This window comes from Oncorhynchus gorbuscha, unplaced genomic scaffold (genome assembly GCF_021184085.1).
Source record: "Oncorhynchus gorbuscha isolate QuinsamMale2020 ecotype Even-year unplaced genomic scaffold, OgorEven_v1.0 Un_scaffold_639, whole genome shotgun sequence".
In the NCBI taxonomy this organism is placed as follows: Eukaryota; Metazoa; Chordata; class Actinopteri; order Salmoniformes; family Salmonidae; genus Oncorhynchus; species Oncorhynchus gorbuscha.
The window spans coordinates 20,001-39,735 of NW_025745748.1; the positions used below are offsets into that span (position 1 = coordinate 20,001).

The 19,735-nt window shown below is 48.9% G+C and overlaps 1 protein-coding gene across 1 annotated transcript in view; it reads right to left on the reverse strand.

Moving 5' to 3' along the window:
* LOC124019612 (TBC1 domain family member 30-like) overlaps positions 1-17,749 on the reverse strand; it is a 32,399-nt gene extending 14,650 nt beyond the window's left edge. Inside the window, exons 1-5 of the mRNA XM_046334999.1 lie at positions 17,650-17,749; positions 17,234-17,455; positions 12,495-12,659; positions 951-1,012; positions 762-827 (exon numbers count right to left, since the gene is read on the reverse strand). Of these exons, the coding sequence (XP_046190955.1) occupies positions 762-827; positions 951-1,012; positions 12,495-12,659; positions 17,234-17,455; positions 17,650-17,749 (615 nt within the window). The remainder of the gene's footprint in view (positions 1-761; positions 828-950; positions 1,013-12,494; positions 12,660-17,233; positions 17,456-17,649) is intronic.
* Between the last annotated feature and the right edge of the window lie 1,986 nt (positions 17,750-19,735).

The window sequence follows — 19,735 nt, forward strand, 5'->3', positions numbered from 1 at the left end:
AGAGTCCTGACAGAGGAGAGACACACAGTAAATAGTCCTGACAGAGGAGAGACACAGTAGAGAGTCCTGACAGAGGAGACACACAGTAAAGAGTCCTGACAGAGGAGAGACACAGTAAAGAGTCCTGACAGAGAAGAGACACAGTAAAGAGTCCTGACAGAGGAGAGACACAGTAAAGAGTCCTGACAGAGGAGAGACACAGTAAAGAGTCCTGACAGAGTAGAGACACAGTAAAGAGTCCTGACAGAGCACAGGATTTACAGTAAAGAGTCTGACAGCCATAGAAAATACTGCTTGTCCTGACAGAGTAGTTTCCTCTGGTCCAGTCACAGAGTAAACACAATCAACTGAGACCTGACAGAGTAGAGACACAGTAAAGAGTCTCCACCTGGCTCATGCGCAGGTATTTCCATGGTAACAGACAAATCTACAGCCATCAAAATACTGCTTGTCCTGCACATCTGATGTGTTTCCTCTGGCTGGCCAGTCACAATAAACACCAATCAACTGGGACCTCTGGCTGGCCAGTCAGAATAAACACCAATCAACTGGGACCTCTGGCTGGCCAGTCAGAATAAACACCAATCAACTGGGACCTCTGGCTGGCCAGTCAGAATAAACACCAATCAACTGGGACCCCTGGACAGTCAGAATAAACACCAATCAACTGGGACCGCTGGCTGGCCAGTCAGAATAAACACCACTAGAGAGATGGGAGGAACTATCACATCTGTTATATCAGTAGCACTACTATGACGTACCCTCTTCCTCCACTCTTTAGGGATGCCTGTAGGAAGTCTGACCACAGCCTTCAGAGCATCATACCACTGGGGAGAGAGAGAACACACAGATCAGATTCCCACAGATCAGATTCCCACAGATCAGATTCCCATAAATGTGATACACAGACACCTGAAACTGGGCTAAAGATGGGACACGACCATACTGACCTGTTGGAAGCCGTTCTTGCCCAGAGAAGGTTCGATGGTGAACTTTAACCTGGTGTCCACTCCTACAGAGAACAACGTACAGACTGAAGAACTCCACAATAGCAGAACGGTCAGTCACCACACACACGCTCTCTGACGAGGCCTACTGACTAATCAGGTACATACTATCATCAGTCTAAGTACAGTGACATGGCGGGGAGGAAAATAAGCACGTCCATTACTAATGACGTCACTGCTATCCGTGCGCACCTGGGCTAAACAAACCACATGTAGTGACGTCACTGCTATCCGTGCGCACCTGGGCTAAACAAACCACATGTAATGACGTCACTGCTATCCGTGCGCACCTGGGCTAAACAAATCACATGTAATGACGTCACTGCTATCCGTGTGCACCTGGGCTAAACAAATCACATGTAATGACGTCACTGCTATCCGTGTGCACCTGGGCTAAACAAATCACATGTAATGAAACATGGCGATGTGGAAATATATTAGTGACAATGACTTTGCGTTCTTCCAATGATTTACTCTTAATCTGTTTTCAGCACCACCGAACAGCTGTGAGGTCTAGGCTCTCTGGGGCTATTCATTAAGCCAATTCGGGTGCAAAACGCTTCTTAAAACGGGAGCAAACATAACTAAAACAGGGTGGCATCTACCCGGATTTGTCCAATAAAAACTATCGTTTTGCTCCGTTTGGTTCTTAAACGGTAAACGTTTCCATGACGAATTCGCCCCTGGTTGTGTTTTATTAGATGTTGCTGTCCGCCACTGTGGTGCTGAATCCATTTCCGGTTTCGCTCTCGAGTTACACTACAACAGGTCTTAACTACCACAACCTGACGCTCTGAAACTCACACAACGGAAGTAACGAAACTATAACCCAGATCAGAGCATGCTTAAATGAAACACACGGGAAAGAGAATGATTCCGACTGAACCCGTTCCTCCAGCCCTAACCTGTCTGGCGGCCAGCCAGCGACCACACAGCCGCCATTTGCCCCGCTCTGCACGGCTTCATACTACCAGCTCATACCGGTCTCTCTAACGCTCCCCAACTACACTAACCTTTTATACCGTTTAGAGTACAGCTCCAACCTGGGTCTCTCTGAGCGCTGTCTGTTTCCTCCATGTTGAGATCTGGTCAGGTCTTCTATAGCTGGTCAGCTGCTGGCCACCAGAGTCGCCCCCGACACTGTGTTTACATTACACCCTCCTCCTAGAGATAGATATGACTAGACCTATGGGCTAGGCTACATGTAGCTAGGCTACATCGGACAGCAGCATCCAATACAAGACGACATGAAGGAATTCAACTACAGGGCTTTAGTTATATCAGTCCTATCAGCCCTAACACAAGGTTGACGGGGAATCACATGAATGAAACGCCTTGTAAACTATCGGCATGATTTCAGAACCACAATGAATGAACAACCCCCATGACGCCTCCACAACTAGCAGTGACATGTTATTCTGTACAGACAAGACCACAGCGCTCCTCCCCTGAGACAGAAACAAACAGAGTATCAATCAGGCCGGAGCTGAACGGGCTCCGTTCGGTCACCTGGCTCGAGCGTGCAGAGCAGACGGGGTGCTCTCCGGGAGATTCCGTTCCTTTTCTTCAGGACGTTACTGATGATGTTACCGACACCGCTCGAACCCTGCCGCAACACACACGGCCCAGACCGAGCCCTCCCCGCGTTAAACCGGGCCTGCTTCATTTCCCAATCAAATCTTAACACGCACCGTGGAGCCTAAAAGTAATTGTCGGTAAACTACATTAATGTTTATTCCCCTTTGTGCGCTGCATCAATCTAAAAATGTCCCTTATTCCCTCCGTCCCACGCGAATCCCGTTACCCAGCTGCTCCACGACAGCCCGACGTCTTCCACGGAGCAGAGAGGTTGATCAATCACATTGATCTTTCCGTCTCCGGTCCAACCCAAGAACTGTCAACAGTCTCGCGCACACAAGAAATGGCCTTGATGTCCGATCCATCCAGGAGCAAATCGCGCGCAATTATGCCTTTAAAACATTGATTCAAGAGTTGCTAGAAGATATAGATCTGTCTTAATCGATGATCAGTTGTCCCTCTAACCATAAGGAGGAGATGCGGCTCTGCAGCGGTCTCAGGAGCTGCTGCCCCGGTATACACCCCTACCCAGCGTCACAGGGAGGGAGGGATGGATGCGGTATGGTGGCAGGAGGAGAAGAAAGCCGTGATGAAGTAATGTGAAGGGAGGGGTGGAGAGGGGAAGCTCGGCAGAGCAACAACCCCAAAAAGAGAGCCATTGTGAATGGAGAGACAGTCATCGCTGCTACATCACTAGATAACAAGGCATGTCTCAGCCAGATGACTTCAGGTAGAGGTACTGTAACATGCTGCTGGTCCTGTGAGAAGACAAGTCCCACTTTACACACTGTTACTACATACACTTTACCTCCATGGTAGGTGCCATGTTGATCCCTGTTACTACATAGACTTTACCTCCATGGTGGTGCCATGTTGTGTTACTACATACACTTTACCTCCATGGTAGGTGCCATTGATCCCTGTTACTACATAGACTTTACCTCCATGGTAGGTGTCATGCATTGATCCCTGTTACTACATAGACTTCACCTCCATGGTAGGTGTCATGTTGATCCCTGTTACTACATACACTATACCTCCATGGTAGGTGCCATGTTGATCCCTGTTACTACATAGACTTTACCTCCATTTTACATTTACATTACATTTACATTTAAGTCATTTAGCAGACGCTCTTATCCAGAGCGACTTACAAATTGGTGCATTCACCTTATGACATCCAGTGGAACAGCCACTTTACAATAGTGCATCTAAATCTTTTAAGGGGGGGGGTGAGAAGGATTACTTTATCCTATCCTAGGTATTCCTTAAAGAGGTGGGGTTTCAGGTGTCTCCGGAAGGTGGTGATTGACTCCGCTGTCCTGGCGTTGTGAGGGAGTTTGTTCCACCATTGGGGGGCCAGAGCAGCGAACAGTTTTGACCTCCATGGTAGGCGCCATGCTGCATGTTGATCCCTGTTACTACATAGACTTTACCTCCATGGTAGGTGTCATGTTGATCCCTGTTACTACATACACTATACCTCCATGGTAGGTGCCATGCTGCATGTTGATCAAACAGAGAAGGACATGTAGAAAAGTGAGCTGTAAGAATGGAGTAACCAGATGTACAGATCCTGCACTTGCTTGTCTACAGTTCCACATCTACTGTAGATCATGGAGCCCTGCTGGAAAGTACTGTGTGAAAACAACCAATCCAAGCAGACTTAGATCCCCGTCTGGGTGGGGGCACTGGGCAGGATATTGAGGAATGGTGATGGTAGGTTAAATATGGTGCTGAGACGTGGAACATGCTAGTCTACTCAGCTCTCTGGGGGAAACACCCATACCACTTCCAGGTTAATAAGAGCAAACCTGCACAGCCAACATCCATCCACCCTGACGACAATGACATCACCAACTGAAGGGGGGGGGCAAACATCCATCCACCCTGAAGACAATGACATCACCAACTGAAGGGGGGGCAAACATCCATCCTCCCTGAAGACAATGACATCACCAACTGAAGGGGGGGCAAACATCCATCCACCCTGAAGACAATGACATCACCAACTGAAGGGGGGGCAAACATCCATCCTCCCTGAAGACAATGACATCACCAACTGAAGGGGGGGGCAAACATCCATCCACCCTGAAGACAATGACATCACCAACTGAAGGGGGGAACATCCATCCACCCTGAAGACAATGACATCACCAACTGAAGGGGGGGGGCAAACATCCATCCACCCTGAAGACAATGACATCACCAACTGAAGGGGGGGGCAAACATCCATCCACCCTGAAGACAATGACATCACCAACTGAAGGGGGGGAACATCCATCCACCCTGAAGACAATGACATCACCAACTGAAGGGGGGGAAACATCCATCCACCCTGAAGACAATGACATCACCAACTGAAGGGGGGGCAAACATCCATCCACCCTGAAGACAATGACATCACCAACTGAAGGGGGGCAAACATCCATCCACCCTGAAGACAATGACATCACCAACTGAAGGGGGGGCAAACATCCATCCTCCCTGAAGACAATGACATCACCAACTGAAGGGGGGCAAACATCCATCCTCCCTGAAGACAATGACATCACCAACTGAAGGGGGGAAACATCCATCCACCCTGAAGACAATGACATCACCAACTGAAGGGGGGCAAACATCCATCCACCCTGAAGACAATGACATCACCAACTGAAGGGGGGCAAACATCCATCCACCCTGAAGACAATGACATCACCAACTGAAGGGGGGCAAACATCCATCCTCCCTGAAGACAATGACATCACCAACTGAAGGGGGGCAAACATCCATCCACCCTGAAGACAATGACATCACCAACTGAAGGGGGGCAAACATCCATCCTCCCTGAAGACAATGACATCACCAACTGAAGGGGGGCAAACATCCATCCACCCTGAAGACAATGACATCACCAACTGAAGGGGGGCAAACATCCATCCACCCTGAAGACAATGACATCACCAACTGAACTGGGGGGCAAACATCCATCCACCCTGAAGACAATGACATCACCAACTGAAGGGGGCAAACATCCATCCACCCTGAAGACAATGACATCACCAACTGAAGGGGGGAACATCCATCCACCCTGAAGACAATGACATCACCAACTGAAGGGGGGGGGAACATCCATCCACCCTGAAGACAATGACATCACCAACTGAAGGGGGGAACATCCATCCACCCTGAAGACAATGACATCACCAACTGAAGGGGGGACATCACCAACTGAAACATCCATCCACCCTGAAGACAATGACATCACCAACTGAAGGGGGGCAAACATCCATCCACCCTGAAGACAATGACATCACCAACTGAAGGGGGGAAACATCCATCCACCCTGAAGACAATGACATCACCAACTGAAGGGGGGCAAACATCCATCCACCCTGAAGACAATGACATCACCAACTGAAGGGGGGGGCAAACATCCATCCACCCTGAAGACAATGACATCACCAACTGAAGGGGGGCAAACATCCATCCACCCTGAAGACAAACATCACCAACCATCCACCCTGAAGACAATGACATCACCAACTGAAGGGGGGAACATCCATCCACCCTGAAGACAATGACATCACCAACTGAAGGGGGGAACATCCATCCACCCTGAAGACAATGACATCACCAACTGAAGGGGGGAACATCCATCCTCCCTGAAGACAATGACATCACCAACTGAAGGGGGGAACATCCATCCACCCTGAAGACAATGACATCACCAACTGAAGGGGGAACATCCCTGAAGACAATGACATCACCAACTGAAGGGGGGGACAAACATCCATCCACCCTGAAGACAATGACATCACCAACTGAAGGGGGGAAACATCCATCCACCCTGAAGACAATGACATCACCAACTGAAGGGGGGGGAACATCCATCCACCCTGAAGACAATGACATCACCAACTGAAGGGGGAACATCCATCCACCCTGAAGACAATGACATCACCAACTGAAGGGGGGCAAACATCCATCCACCCTGAAGACAATGACATCACCAACTGAAGGGGGGCAAACATCCATCCACCCTGAAGACAATGACATCACCAACTGAAGGGGGGCAAACATCCATCCTCCCTGAAGACAATGACATCACCAACTGAAGGGGGAACATCCATCCACCCTGAAGACAATGACATCACCAACTGAAGGGGGGGAACATCCATCCACCCTGAAGACAATGACATCACCAACTGAAGGGGGGCAAACATCCATCCACCCTGAAGACAATGACATCACCAACTGAAGGGGGGCAAACATCCATCCACCCTGAAGACAATGACATCACCAACTGAAGGGGGGGCAAACATCCATCCTCCCTGAAGACAATGACATCACCAACTGAAGGGGGGAACATCCATCCACCCTGAAGACAATGACATCACCAACTGAAGGGGGGACATCCATCCACCCTGAAGACAATGACATCACCAACTGAAGGGGGGAACATCCATCCACCCTGAAGACAATGACATCACCAACTGAAGGGGGGAACATCCATCCACCCTGAAGACAATGACATCACCAACTGAAGGGGGGAAGACAAACATCCATCCACCCTGAAGACAATGACATCACCAACTGAAGGGGGCAAACATCCATCCACCCTGAAGACAATGACATCACCAACTGAAGGGGGACATCCATCCACCCTGAAGGGGGGAACATCCATCCACCCTGAAGACAATGACATCACCAACTGAAGGGGGCAAACATCCATCCACCCTGAAGACAATGACATCACCAACTGAATAAACATCCATCCACCCTGAAGACAATGACATCACCAACTGAAGGGGGAACATCCATCCACCCTGAAGACAATGACTGAAGGGAACATGACATCCATCCACCCTGAAGACAATGACATCACCAACTGAAGGGGGGACATCCATCCACCCTGAAGACAATGACATCACCAACTGAAGGGGGGGACATCCATCCACCCTGAAGACAATGACATCACCAACTGAGGGGGGGACAGACAATGACATCACCAACTGAAGGGGGGGGGACATCCATCCACCCTGAAGACAATGACATCACCAACTGAAGGGGGGGGGGAAACATCCATCCACCCTGAAGACAATGACATCACCAACTGAAGGGGGGAACATCCATCCACCCTGAAGACAATGACATCACCAACTGAAGGGGGGGAACATCCATCCACCCTGAAGACAATGACATCACCAACTGAAGGGGGGAACATCCATCCACCCTGAAGACAATGACATCACCAACTGAAGGGGGAACATCCATCCACCCTGAAGACAATGACATCACCAACTGAAGGGGGAACATCCATCCACCCTGAAGACAATGACATCACCAACTGAAGGGGGAACATCCATCCTCCCTGAAGACAATGACATCACCAACTGAAGGGGGCAAACATCCATCCACCCTGAAGACAATGACATCACCAACTGAAGGGGGAACATCCATCCACCCTGAAGACAATGACATCACCAACTGAAGGGGGGGACAAACATCCATCCACCCTGAAGACAATGACATCACCAACTGAAGGGGGGAACATCCATCCACCCTGAAGACAATGACATCACCAACTGAAGGGGGAACATCCATCCTCCCTGAAGACAATGACATCACCAACTGAAGGGGGAACATCCATCCTCCCTGAAGACAATGACATCACCAACTGAAGGGGGAACATCCATCCACCCTGAAGACAATGACATCACCAACTGAAGGGGGAACATCCATCCACCCTGAAGACAATGACATCACCAACTGAAGGGGGAACATCCATCCACCCTGAAGACAATGACATCACCAACTGAAGGGGGGAACATCCATCCACCCTGAAGACAATGACATCACCAACTGAAGGGGAACATCCATCCACCCTGAAGACAATGACATCACCAACTGAAAGGGATCAAAGGGAATACTTATGACAAGACATTTAAGCTTTTCATTAAGTAATTTGTAAAACATTTAAAAAGCATAATCCCTGAAGCTGACATTATGGCGTATTGTGTGACATGGTAGGCGACAATGCGGCTGCGCACTTCCTCCTGGACTGCTGGTTTAACGCCATGCTGCACGCAAGAGACGGAAATTCACTCCATCAGTTTTGCAGATCAACCATTTTTTCTGTGATCAAATCAACATAATAAAATCAGGCCCTTTTCAATGAAACAAACCTAAACAATGTAACTTCGCTAGATTGAATCTGTGAACATTTTTGTAGGCAGAGCCAGAGCGCAACTCTATTGGTGGGGATTGTCCATCAGCGGTCTACCCATCACCAGCGAGTGAATGCGCTATTCAGACCAGTGCACTATCGTCGATATTCTTTGTTAGTTTGCGAGTTATTAGCCCAAGTATAGATAAGTATCAGCAATGGGGAGTTACTGCTTCCAAAACACGCGTCGGCTCCATTTCAAGCAGTCTGAAAAGACAGTCGACGTAAACAAGCGTATGTCTTAAAGGGGCAGTGTTGTATTTTGAGACAGGCTTGAATATGCAAATAAGCCAATAGGCGGAAGTGTAGCCTACAATGTCGTCTACTTTACTGCATGGTAATAACAATACATTTAATTTTGTAACGTGGTTTCATCCATCATACAACACAATACAATTCACAGACCCATGGTGTTAAAGATCAAGTAAAATCTATCATTAATGTCAAGCTCATGCAATGAAGGCCTGAATTGAACACCACATAGACTACTGTAGGCCATAGAAATCAGAAGCTATTGCCATGTGAAAAATGTTATGGGATTTGTTCCATTGGTTTTGTTGGTAGGACTACATTATGCTCAAATATCCCACAATTAACTGAACATCCATCCTCCCTGAAGACTGAACAGCCTATTGAAGACTACTGAAACTGTAAGGGGGAACATCCATCCTCCCTGAAGACATTGGCTACTGTCTAAAACTAAGGGCACAGCCTATTGGCTACTGAAACTGTAAGGGGGAACACATCCATCCTCCCTGAAGACAATGACATCACAGAAGGGGGAACATCCTATTGGCTACTGTCTAAAACTGTAAGGGCACAGCCTATTGGCTACTGTCTAAAACTAAGGGCACAGCCTATTGGCTACTGTCTACAACTGTAAGGGCACAGCCTATTGGCTACTGTCTACAACTGTAAGGGCACAGCCTATTGGCTACTGTCTACAACGGTCAAGGGCACAGCCTATTGGCTACTGTCTACAACGGTATGGCGTAGGGCACAGCCTATTGGCTGCTGGTTTGTCTAAAACTGTAAGGGCACAGCCTATTGGCTACTGAAACTAATAAAATAGCCTATTGGCTACTGTTTAAAACTGTAAGGGACAGCCTATTGGCTACTGTCTAAACGGTAAGGGTACAGCCTATTGGCTAATGTCTAACACTGTAAGGGCACAGCCTATTGGCTACTGAAACTAAGGGTACAGCCTATTGGCTACTGTCTAAAACTGTCAGTGGCCTACAGCCTATAGGCTACTGAAACTGTAAATGTACAGCCTATTGGCTACTGTCTAAAACTGTAAGGGCACAGCCTATTGGCTACTGTCTAAAACTGTAAGAGCACAGCCTATTGGCTACTGTCTAAAACTGTAAGGGCACAGCCTATTGGCTACTGAATCTGTAATGGTACAGCCTATTGGCTACTGTCTAAAACTAAGGGCACAGCCTATTGGCTACTGAAACTGTAAGGGTACAGCCTATTGGCTACTGAAACTGTAAGGGCACAGCCTATTGGCTACTGTCTAAAACTAAGGGCACAGCCTATTGGCTACTGAAACTGTAAGGGCACAGCCTATTGGCTACTGTCTAAAACTGTAAGGGCACAGCCTATTGGCTACTGTCTAAAACTAAGGGCACAGCCTATTGGCTACTGTCTACAACTGTAAGGGCACAGCCTATTGGCTACTGTCTACAACGGTAAGGGCACAGCCTATTGGCTACTGTCTAAAACTGTAAGGGCACAGCCTATTGGCTACTGAAACTAAGGGCAAAGCCTATTGGCTACTGTCTACAACTGTAAGGGCACAGCCTATTGGCTACTGAAACTAAGGGCATAGCCTATTGGCTACTGTCTAAAACTGTAAGGGTACAGCCTATTGGCTACTGTCTAAAACTGTAAGGGTACAGCCTATTGGCTAATGTCTAACACTGTAAGGGCACAGCCTATTGGCTACTGTCTAAAACTGTAAGGGCACAGCCTATTGGCTACTGAATCTGTAAGGGTACAGCCTATTGGCTACTGAAACTGTAAGGGCACAGCCTATTGGCTACTGAAACTGTAAATGTACAGCCTATTGGCTACTGTCTAAAACTGTAAGGGCACAGCCTATTGGCTACTGTCTAAAACTGTCAGGGTACAGCCTATAGGCTACTGAAACTGTAAGGGCACAGCCTATTGGCTACTGAAACTGTAAATGTACAGCCTATTGGCTACTGTCTAAAACTGTAAGGGCACAGCCTATTGGCTACTGTCTAAAACTGTAAGAGCACAGCCTATTGGCTACTGTCTAAAACTGTAAGGGCACAGCCTATTGGCTACTGAAACTAAGGCACAGCCTATTGGCACATAAGGGCACAGCCTATTGGCTACTGTCTAAAACTGTAAGGGCACAGCCTATTGGCTACTGTCTAAAACTGTAAGGGCACAGCCTATTGGCTACAGCCTGTGGCTACTGAAACTGTAAGGGCACAGCCTATTGGCTACTGTCTAAAACTGTAAGGGCACAGCCTATTGGCTACTGTCTAAAACTGTAAGGGCACAGCCTATTGGCTACTGTCTAAAACTGTAAGGGCACAGCCTATTGGCTGAAACTGTAAGGGTACAGCCTATTGGCTACTGAAACTGTAAGGGTACAGCCTATTGGCTACTGTCTAAAACTGTAGGGCACAGGGCTACTGTCTAAAACAGCACAGCCTATTGGCTACTGTCTAAAACTGTAAGGGCACAGCCTATTGGCTACTGAAACTAAGGGCACAGCCTATTGGCTACTGAAACTAAGGGCACAGCCTATTGGCTACTGTCTAAATGGTAAGGGTACAGCCTATTGGCTACTGTCTAACACTGTAAGGGCACAGCCTATTGGCTACTGTCTAAAACTGTAAGGGCACAGCCTATTGGCTACGGTCTACAACTGTAAGGGTACAAGTCTAAAACTGTAAGGGTACAGCCTTGGCTACTGTCTAAAATTGTAAGGGTACAGCCTATTGGCTACTGTCTAACACTGTAAGGGCACAGCCTATTGGCTACTGAAACTAAGGGTACAGCCTATTGGCTACTGTCCAACACTGTAGGGCAAAGCCTATTGGCTACTGTCTAAACTAACACAGGGAATAGGGAGCACGACACCACACAGGGAATAGGGAGCACGACACCACACAGGGAATAGGGAGCACGACACCACACAGGGAATAGGGAGCAGGACACCACACAGGGAATAGGGAGCACGACACCACACAGGGAATAGGGACACCACACGACACCACACAGGGAATAGGGAGCACGACACCACACAGGGAATAGGGAGCACGACACCACACAGGGAATAGGAGCACGACACCACACAGGGAATAGGGAGCACGACACCACACAGGGAATAGGAGCACGACACCACACAGGGAATAGGAGCACGACACCACACAGGGAATAGGGAGCACGACACCACACAGGGAATAGGGAGCACGACACCACACAGGGAATAGGGAGCACGACACCACACAGGGAATAGGGAGCACGACACCACACAGGGAATAGGGAGCACGACACCACACAGGGAATAGGGAGCACAACACCACACAGGGAATAGGGAGCACGACACCACACAGGGAATAGGGAGCACGACACCACACAGGGAATAGGGAGCACGACACCACACAGGGAATAGGGAGCACGACACTACACAGGGCGCCACCGCGTCTCCTTACTTCTCTTCTGGGACACGGCCTGCAGACAGGCGGTGATGATGTCATAGTTCTTCTGGAGCTTGTGACTGAGGCGGTCTCTCCTCTTCAGCTGGCGCAGCAGCTTGGCTGACTGGAGACCGGTCCTGTAGCGTACCTCTCCTATGATACAGCTCAACTCTTCTGGTGCTGAAACACAATATAGATATAGATATATAGAGCAGCTTGGCTGACTGGAAACCGGTCCTGTAGCGTACCTCTCCTATGATACAGCTCAACTCTTCTGGTGCTGAAACACAATATAGATATAGATATATAGAACAGCTTGACTGACTGGAGACAGGTCCTGTAGCGTACCTCTCCTATGATACAGCTCAACTCTTCTGGTGCTGAAACACAATATAGATATAGATATATAGAGCAGCTTGGTTGACTGGAGACCGGTCCTGTAGCTGGAACACTATAGATACTGTATATCAGCTCCTCAGAGTAGTAATAATAATCAGGCTGTCATGTATTTATTATGGATCCCCATTAGTTCCTGTCAAGGCAGCAGCTACTCTTCCTGGGGTTTATTATGGATCCCCATTAGGTCCTGCCAAGGCAGCAGCTACTCTTCCTGGGGTTTATTATGGATCCCCATTAGTTCCTGCCAAGGCAGCAGCTACTCTTCCTGGGGTTTATTATGGATCCCCATTAGTTCCTGCCAAGGCAGCAGCTACTCTTCCTGGGGTTTATTATGGATCCCCATTAGGTCCTGCCAAGGCAGCAGCTACTCTTCCTGGGGTTTATTATGGATCCCCATTAGTTCCTGCCAAGGCAGCAGCTACTCTTCCTGGGGTTTATTATGGATCCCCATTAGGTCCTGCCAAGGCAGCAGCTACTCTTCCTGGGGTTTATTATGGATCCCCATTAGTTCCTGCCAAGGCAGCAGCTACTCTTCCTGGGGTTGATTATGGATCCCCATTAGTTCCTGTCAAGGCAGCAGCTACTCTTCCTGGGGTTTATTATGGATCCCCATTAGTTCCTGCCAAGGCAGCAGCTACTCTTCCTGGGGTTTATTATGGATCCCCATTAGTTCCTGCCAAGGCAGCAGCTACTCTTCCTGGGGTTTATTATGGATCCCCATTAGGTCCTGCCAAGGCAGCAGCTACTCTTCCTGGAGCCAGCAAAAATAAGGCAGTAATATACATTATAATACAATTTTTAAACATTAAAATGCATTTTATAACAGACAAAATACAATAAGTGTGTGGGAGTGAGTGACAGACTGGCAGTAGTAGCTGTAATGTGATTTTATGATTCAGAGTAATATTGGCCCGTCGTAGACCACGTTCCACAGTGTTTATGCAAGTAAAGCCATACCATACAAAAAATTAACAACATTTCAGTACAATATTATAAAATCGTTACAAATCATGTTCATATTACGTGGGATCTTTGTGTGTCCTTAAATGTATTATGCGAGATGGCCGTGGAAACGCCTATAAACACAAATACATTTATACAGACATTTATATTTGACCTTTATTTAACCAGGTAGGCTAGCTGAGAAGACCTTTATTTAACCAGGTAGGCTAGCTGAGAAGACCTTTATTTAACCAGGTAGGCTAGCTGAGAAGACCTTTATTTAACCAGGTAGGCTAGCTGAGAAGACTTTTATTTAACCAGGTAGGCTAGCTGAGAAGACCTTTATTTAACCAGGTAGGCTAGCTGAGAAGACCTTTATTTAACCAGGTAGGCTAGCTGAGAAGACCTTTATTTAACCAGGTAGGCTAGCTGAGAAGACCTTTATTTAACCAGGTAGGCTAGCTGAGAAGACCTTTATTTTATTTAACCAGGTAGGCTAGCTGAGAAGACCTTTATTTAAACAGGTAGGCTAGCTGAGAGAAGACCTTTGAGAAGATTTAACCAGGTAGGCTAGCTGAGAAGAAGTCCTCATTTACAACTGCGACCTGGCCAAGATAAAGCTCAGATCAAATGTGGGAGTCACATGATGATAAGGTGTGCAGTCCTCCCACTACGGCCATGTCGTTTCTTAGGCTACAGATTCAAATACATGATGATCAACTTCACAGGGTGTTCAAAGTGCACGCTATGAGTTTGATGCCGATTTTCAATAAACAGAGAGTCTCGTGACATGATGATCGACTGCAGTTTGACTAATACAATATTCTCGCTCTCATCCAAAATAATCTCATCATCTAGGCTAAACTCCCCACCACTGTACCCTAGAGCTGGACCACCCCCCACCCCCCCACTGTACCCTAGAGCTGGACTCCCCCCACCCTAGAGCTGGACCCCCCCCCCACTGTACCCTAGAGCTGGACTCCCCACCCTAGAGCTGGACTCCCCCCACCCTAGAGCTGGACTCCCAGAGCTGGACCCCACCCTAGAGCTGGACTCCCACCCCACCCTAGAGCTGGACTCCCCACCACCCTAGAGCTGGACTCCCCACCACCCTAGAGCTGGACTCCCACCACCCCTAGAGCTGGACTCCCCACCACCCTAGAGCTGGACACCCCCACCACCCTAGAGCTGGACCCCCACCACCCTAGAGCTGGACTCACCCCACCACCCTAGAGCTGGACTCCCCCCACCCTAGAGCTGGATACCCACCCTAGAGCTGGACCCACCCTAGAGCCACCCACCCTAGAGCTGGACTCCCCCCCACCACCCTAGAGCTGGACTCCCCACCACCCTAGAGCTGGACTCCCCACCACCCTAGAGCTGGACTCCCCACCACCCTAGAGCTGGACTCCCCACCACCCTAGAGCTGGACACCCCACCACCCTAGAGCTGGACTCCCCCCACCCTAGAGCTGGACTCCCCACCACCCTAGAGCTGGACTCCCCACCACCCTAGAGCTGGACACCCCCCCACCCTAGAGCTGGACTCCCCACCACCCTAGAGCTGGACTCCCCACCACCCTAGAGCTGGACTCCCACCACCCTAGAGCTGGACTCCCCACCACCCTAGAGCTGACACCCCCACCCAGAGCTGGACTCCCCACCACCCTAGAGCTGGACTCCCCCACCCTAGAGCTGGACTCCCCCCACCCTAGAGCTGGACTCCCACCACCCTAGAGGACTCCCCCCACCACCCTAGAGCTGGACTCCCACCACCCCCACCCTAGAGCTGGACTCCCCACCCTAGAGCTGGACTCCCCACCACCCTAGAGCTGGACTCCCCACCACCCCCACCCTAGAGCTGGACTCCCCACCACACCCTAGAGCTGGACTCCCCACCACCCTAGAGCTGGACTCCCCACCCTAGAGCTGACTCCCACCACCCTAGAGCTGGACTCCCCACCACCCTAGAGCTGGACTCCCCCCACCACCCTAGAGCTGGACTCCCCACACACCCTAGAGCTGGACTCCCCACCACCCTAGAGCTGGACTCCCCCCACCACCCTAGAGCTGGACTCCCCCCCACCCTAGGAGCTGGACTCCCCACCCCTAGAGCTGGACTCCCCACCACTGTACCCTAGAGCTGGACTCCCACCACCACCCTAGAGCTGGACTCCCCCAGCTAGAGGACTCCTCACCACTGTCCACCCTAGAGCTGACTCCCCACCACTGTACCCTAGAGCTGGACTCCCACCACTGTACCCTAGAGCTGTACCCTAGAGCTGGACTCCCCCCACTGTACCCTAGAGCTGGACTCCCCACCACTGTACCCTAGAGCTGGACTCCCCACCACTGTACCCTAGAGCTGGACTCCCCACCCTAGAGCTGGACTCCCCACCACACCCTAGAGCTGGACTCCCACCACCCTAGAGCTGGACCACCACTGTACCCTAGAGCTGGACTCCCCACCACCCTAGAGCTGGACTCCCCACCACTGTACCCTAGAGCTGGACTCCCCACCCACCCTAGAGCTGGACTCCCCACCCACCCTAGAGCTGGACTCCCCACCACTGTACCCTAGAGCTGGACTCCCCACCACTGTACCCTAGAGCTGGACTCCCCACCACCCCTAGAGCTGGACTCCCCCACCACTGTACCCTAGAGCTGGACTCCCCACCACTGTACCCTAGAGCTGGACTCCCCACCACTGTACCCTAGAGCTGGACTACCCCCACCACTGTACCCTAGAGCTGGACTCCCCCACCACTGTACCCTAGAGCTGGACTCCCCACCACTGTACCCTAGAGCTGGACTCCCACCACTGTACCCTAGAGCTGGACTCCCACCACTGTACCCTAGAGCTGGACTCCCCACCACTGTACCCTAGAGCTGGACTCCCCACCACTGTACCCTAGAGCTGGACTCCCCACCACTGTACCCTAGAGCTGACTCCCCACCACTGTACCCTAGAGCTGGACTCCCCCACTGTTCCTAGAACCAGTTCCTAAACCCACCGTTCCTAAACCAGTTAACCTACCGTTCCTAAACCAGTTAACCCACCGTTCCTAAACCAGTTAACCTACCGTTCCTAAACCAGTTAACCCACCGTTCCTAAACCAGTTAACCCACCGTTCCTAAACCAGTTAACCCACCGTTCCTAAACCAGTTAACCCACCGTTCCTAAACCAGTTAACCCACCGTTCCTAAACCAGTTAACCCACCGTTGCTAAACCAGTTAACCCACCGTTCCTAAACCAGTTAACCCACCGTTCCTAAACCAGTTAACCCACCGTTCCTAAACCAGTTAACCCACCGTTCCCCAGGAGGCAGTCATTGTAAATAATAATTTGTTCTTAACTGACTTGCCTAGTTAAATAAAATAAAAGGTATAAAAATCAAATAGAACTCACTCACCTTTCTGAGACAGGTAGTTGACCTGGTGTCTCCTGGTGTGTTTCTCCTGTAGTTCCTGGAGAAAGCTGGATCCAGTATTACTGCGGCAGAACAGCTCAGAGCTGGACGCCTCGGTACTGCTATCCGGGCAGTCAACACTGAGCCGAGCGCTGCTGTAGGTGTCATAGATCTCCACCAACAGACAGTCCACTATGGAGGAGCGGGGGCTCGGAGATCCTGACCCTGGAGCTCGCCAAGGGTCACACGATCCTGGCTCCAGACCCCAGGCCGTTCTGGGGATACAGACTCGGGGATGATGTTTCTCTCGGTCTCTTTGAGACAGAGTCTGTGTTGTTGTGGCCTGAAGAGGAACGAGAACTAGGTCCGGTCCCTGCTGAAACGCCGTAGTATGCCGTCTAAGAATGACGCACCTGTACCTGAGTTGATGAACACTCCGCTCTCCCCCTCCGAGCAGATGTCACCGTCACATATGTCTATTTCTAAAAGTTCCGCCACGTTCTCCGCCTGGGACGACATTACAACACGCTGTCCAGTTCGCTACTGTTATTCTTGTGCTTGTCAAGTTGCCATCGCTTCAAACATGAACGTTTCATGGGAACAGGTGCAACTACTTTCTTAATTCAACACTCGTCTTCAAGGAAGTGAGTTCGGGTGCATTCCATTCCACTAGTCAGAGGCAGGGCTGTGACCGGGAGCTACTAGTTTCCTTCCTGAAAGTTCGCAATCTGCCGCCCCTCCGGGGTGAATAGTCCAGCCCACTGGAAACTTCTTCTGTCCATGCTATCCGATATCTTTGGGACGTGCCTCCCATTGAATTTGATGGTTAAATTGTTAGAGTAGAGGGGTTAAGGTTAGGGACGTCCCAAGGGTTTCGCAAAGCACTTATCAAACTTTATTCAGTCGCAACCGCCACAGTTCCCCAGTGCTGCGGCGCTCCTCCACATCACACCCCCTGACCACTCCAGAGGAGCCGAACTGACCGGTCATCTCAGCAGAGCGGTGGACGGTGACAATGTAGAATTACGGCAGATAATAACCGTCTATTGATGAGAGGATTTAGAGGATTCTTAAAGCCTAGTCCTCATGTTACAATGAAGTCATTAATATGGCAGTAAGACAATATCAAGCGGTTTTCTCCCTCGTTTTGTAGCCCTGTGATATAGACATCTGTTTAAACGGTATATTTCCGTTACTATAGCCATGTTTTCATCCAATTGGAGATGGATTTCCATGTGAATATTCAACATTCTGGATTATGAAACGTTTCCCTCCACCAGTGCGAGTAGGCTAGTCTACATGATGAGATTGTTGTGGATAATAGCGAGAATATTTGTATTTGTCAATCGGCAGTGAAGCATTGATCATCATGTCACCAGAATGAGACCCAGTATATGTGTCGGAAAGACCATCAAGCTCATCACCATGACTTTCACCACCCTGTGAAGTTGATCATATAATTCATTTCACCTGTAGCCTGATAAACCGCACCGTTTCCCGAGTCGTAGTGGAGACATGTCATCGCGTCGCTCCAAGTTTACTTTGATACAGTATGACGGTTATTATATCAATATGTTAAACATAAAGTCGTTTCCACCGCCATTTCTCACATAATATATGTTACCATCACAAAACGATTCCACCATGTTGAAAACGAATAAATTATCTGTCAACATGTATACAATTGAACCGAAACTTCCTGTTTTCATCACAGCTGTCATTATGTTATTTTTTAATATGGTGTGACTTTACCGCATAAAAAAAGGAAATACTCTCAATGTAGGTTATAAAATAGACCTATCAACAAGTTCCAATGAAACATTTATTTTTGCATTAACATGTTTTTTAAATGCAAAAAGTACATGGGGAGCACAAGAGTATATATAAAGAATATAGAAAGACATAGGCTAGGGCTGGGGGCGGGGATAGGGCGGGGCTTGGGCGGCAGGTGGGTACAATATCACATTACACAAGGCCTTAAGGGAAATAAACACATTTATCATCTAACAGAGTATTCCATCGTCTTAGACTATAGTTCAATTTATTTTTGTAAGGTAAGGTATGAAATTTTGCCAAAATAATTGATTAAATGAATTACATAAAATTGTTTCAATGATTTCTATCATAGGTAAAGAGTCCAAGCACTACATCTCTCCATAATAGTGTAAAATTCTTACAAATGTGTTCAATTATAAATCTACTGATGTCTTGCCACAGAACCCTTACATGAACACAATGCAACACTGTATTGCACGCCCAATTTTTCAGTTTTACATTTGTTAAAAAGTTTGAAATATCCAATAAATGTCGTTCCACTTCATGATTGTGCCCCACTTGTTGTTGATTCTTCACAAAAACAATACAGTTTTATATCTTTATGTTTAAAGCCTAAAATGTGGCAAAAGGTCGCAAAGTTCAAGGGGGCCGAATACTTTCGCAAGGGACTGTATAATCAACATCCTGTTGAAACAAGGTTCCTACAGTTCTATTGTTGTTGAATGGACC